The 3,013-nt window shown below is 35.4% G+C and overlaps 1 protein-coding gene across 1 annotated transcript in view; it reads left to right on the forward strand.

Moving 5' to 3' along the window:
- LOC122256643 (IDLSRF-like peptide) overlaps positions 1-3,013 on the forward strand; it is an 84,744-nt gene extending 81,731 nt beyond the window's left edge. The window contains exons 4-5 of the mRNA XM_086537593.1: positions 861-1,013; positions 1,503-3,013. Of these exons, the coding sequence (XP_086393719.1) occupies positions 861-1,013; positions 1,503-1,696 (347 nt within the window). The 3' untranslated portion in view covers positions 1,697-3,013. The remainder of the gene's footprint in view (positions 1-860; positions 1,014-1,502) is intronic.

The following is a 3,013-nucleotide window of genomic DNA, read 5'->3' on the forward strand; positions in this document are numbered from 1 at the left end:
AACCAATCCTAATCCTTGGATATTTATGTCAAGCTAATTGCAGATTTTAAAGTTAAATTGAGTTAGGTGTCTCCAGCTACTAGTGGTAATTTTGTTCATGGTGCAAATGGGATTATGAATCTTCGATTTTGTTTCTTTTTATGCTAGAAGTAGTGTGATTAGGTAGTAATTTCATTTACGCTGTGCCAATATGAAACTAGTATTTCAACTTGAGTATAGAATATTCAAATTTCTTAAAAGAACATTTTCTTGATTCAAGAGAATAAAAAGGGTTAAGAAAAATTGTATCACGGGACCGAGTAAGGTGAAAGTGTCAAAAATCTTTATTTTTACATATCATTTTCCTTTTTTATAGTCAATTTTACAGTTTACGAAAGTAAATAAATCCGAAATACAGTTGCCTTTGGTACTCTCATAAAATGTAATAGTTTTGACAGACTGAGTGTAAAGGACATACTGAGCTTATATGGACTCTGTGCTACAATTCCAGTCGATTACACTATTGAAAAGGCCTGTCAGATGGTACTTATAAGCCTCATTATATAGTAAAATAAAAAAATGAACGTGAGCTCCCTCCCTTTGACGAGCCGCGTAAGTTTCACTTAATAAAATCACATTAAAAAGAGTATTAGGTTTCTGAAAAATCAAGAACATGTGAATAACCAACTTCTTTAGGACGGAGAAACCTTTAGGCAATCTCAATGCCCTTACTATTCTTTCTAAAGTATCTTCCATTTAGTAATAACCTCATCAGTTCAGTATATATATCACAACATATATTACCCTACGATACAGTTCCCACACATCATCACAACTCAGCGACCGTTGACCAAGAACTGATAGAATTATCTTGTTTACAGCCAAACGACCCCCTGTGGAGGAGACCGCATCATTCCTTCAGTCTCTGCTCGCCTCTCACGGCCCCAACTACCTAGAGAAGCTCTTCGGCACAAAGGCACGTAATGCCCTGAAGCCCCTCGGTGGCGTGCAGAAGGTTGCTGTGGCTCTATCAGGTGAGAAGTCTTGAATGTGGAAGTGTGAAGGCTGAGTCGATGGTTCTGTCTTCGTTCTGTTTTGATGGTTCACGGGTTGTTATGACTGCTTGGTTATTCTTAGTGGATATATTTTTATGCGGTTGTTTTTAAATATATTGTGCAATGCATGGTATACGCAACTTTAACTTCCAGACAGATTTGATACCTCGTGTTACCAAAGCAGTTTCTGTTACTTTTAACAATTCTTTTGAGTATGATATTAGTTGCATAATTCAACAATTTTCAACATCACTGTTTGACGTAGTAGTAGTATATTTATGTTATAATGTTAGTAGTATAACATTCTCTGCATCACTGCTTGAAATGCAAGTTATCAACAGTGCTTGAAATATACCCTAAGTAATATCACGTTGTACAAATACAATATCACCAGTATAATATAACTACCATCCGTGCTTGAACTACAGAACCAGAAGTCGTAACGAATTTCCCTTTGCTCCTTCTCAGAATCCCAGACCATCGACGACTTCGGCCGCTCTCTGAACCTGATGAAGAGCGACGTGGAGCACCTGCGTTCCGTGTTCATGGCCGTGGAGAACGGAGACATCGGCATGCTCAAGTCCCTGGGCATCAAGGACTCCGAGCTCGGCGACGTCAAGTTCTTCCTGGAAAAGCTGGTCAACACTGGATTCTTGGACTGAGAAGGGACGCGGACCAGAGTTAAACACGACCCAAGAGGAAAGGAGAAGAGGAGGAGGAGGAGGAGGAGGAGGAGGAGGAGGAAGGAAGGAAGGATTTTCAGTTTTTAAGACAAAAGGATGAAAACAATAAATGTGAATGCCATATGTTGATTAAATGGAAATTTGAAATATGAAAGGGTATGAGTGTGGAGATGGTAAATGCAGATCAGAAGGGATTAGGATGAAACATTTTCAGATCTTGGATCTATGGACATGGGCCTTTTCTGTATGACTGTTGTCAGTGCGATCAAAGTTTACAATAGGAGCTCATGAAGCAGAACTATGGACGAATTGGTGTCTGTAATCTCATTTTACTTCTGACCGATGGTAAAGCTGGTAAAAGTAAGATTGTAAGGAAATATATGCAAAATATTAGTTCTGATTGTGAGATACATACATATATATATAGAATACAATAAGTAACTCCACACTGATTCAAGATATCCTGAAGTATTATATATACAATGACATTTAAGAACGTAGAGTAGTAATTTAAAAGCATTAAAACCTGGTCACTTTTAAGTCAGATACACAGCGTAATTCAGTAGACTTTAATGTTATTATTTAAATTATGTATGATAGACAAAAAATACAAATACACTTAATTAAGGTTAAGTTAATGTATAGCACATTATGCTTATCTGATAATATAATTATTGAAAATATTTTTGTGAATATATTGTAAGCATTTATTCTGTTGTTACCCACTGTATTTTAGTGTACGAATTTCTCTAAATATTTTCTGTGATATCTTTTGATTTGAGGGAATACACAAATTTTGTTTTTAGATGTATGTTTGTACATCAGTCCCCTTTATGTGTGCATCCACTCTTGTTTCCTGTATGCTTATTCTTATGACTTCTGTGTGAAAATCGGTGATTTAAGACAACCATTGTTGTGTGTACAGACAAAATGATGATGATGATAATAATAAAATGTGTAAAAATCTTTTTTCAAATACTCATAAAGTCTGAGCCTAAAATTGTTCTGAATACAAAATTAAACTTTGAAATGAATTGCTATCAAATGTTTGTTTGTTTTTTTCATCTCGAAAAATCGTGTTATGCACTAATGCTGAATATTATCTGAAACAGGTTATATTATTCAGATGTGTGATTCTCCATTAGTTAAAAGTAATATTGTTATTCAAATCAAGTACAGAACACCAATGATATCAGTATATGTGTGACATACGAATCAAGCAGATAGCTGAATCACTTGTAAATTAATACTAATTATACCCATTTTTTTCCTGATTAAATGAGCTTTCTCTTGGAT

This window comes from Penaeus japonicus, unplaced genomic scaffold (assembly GCF_977035675.1).
Source record: "Penaeus japonicus unplaced genomic scaffold, GWHDUDI00000001_assembly GWHDUDI00000006, whole genome shotgun sequence".
Lineage (NCBI taxonomy): Eukaryota > Metazoa > Arthropoda > Malacostraca > Decapoda > Penaeidae > Penaeus > Penaeus japonicus.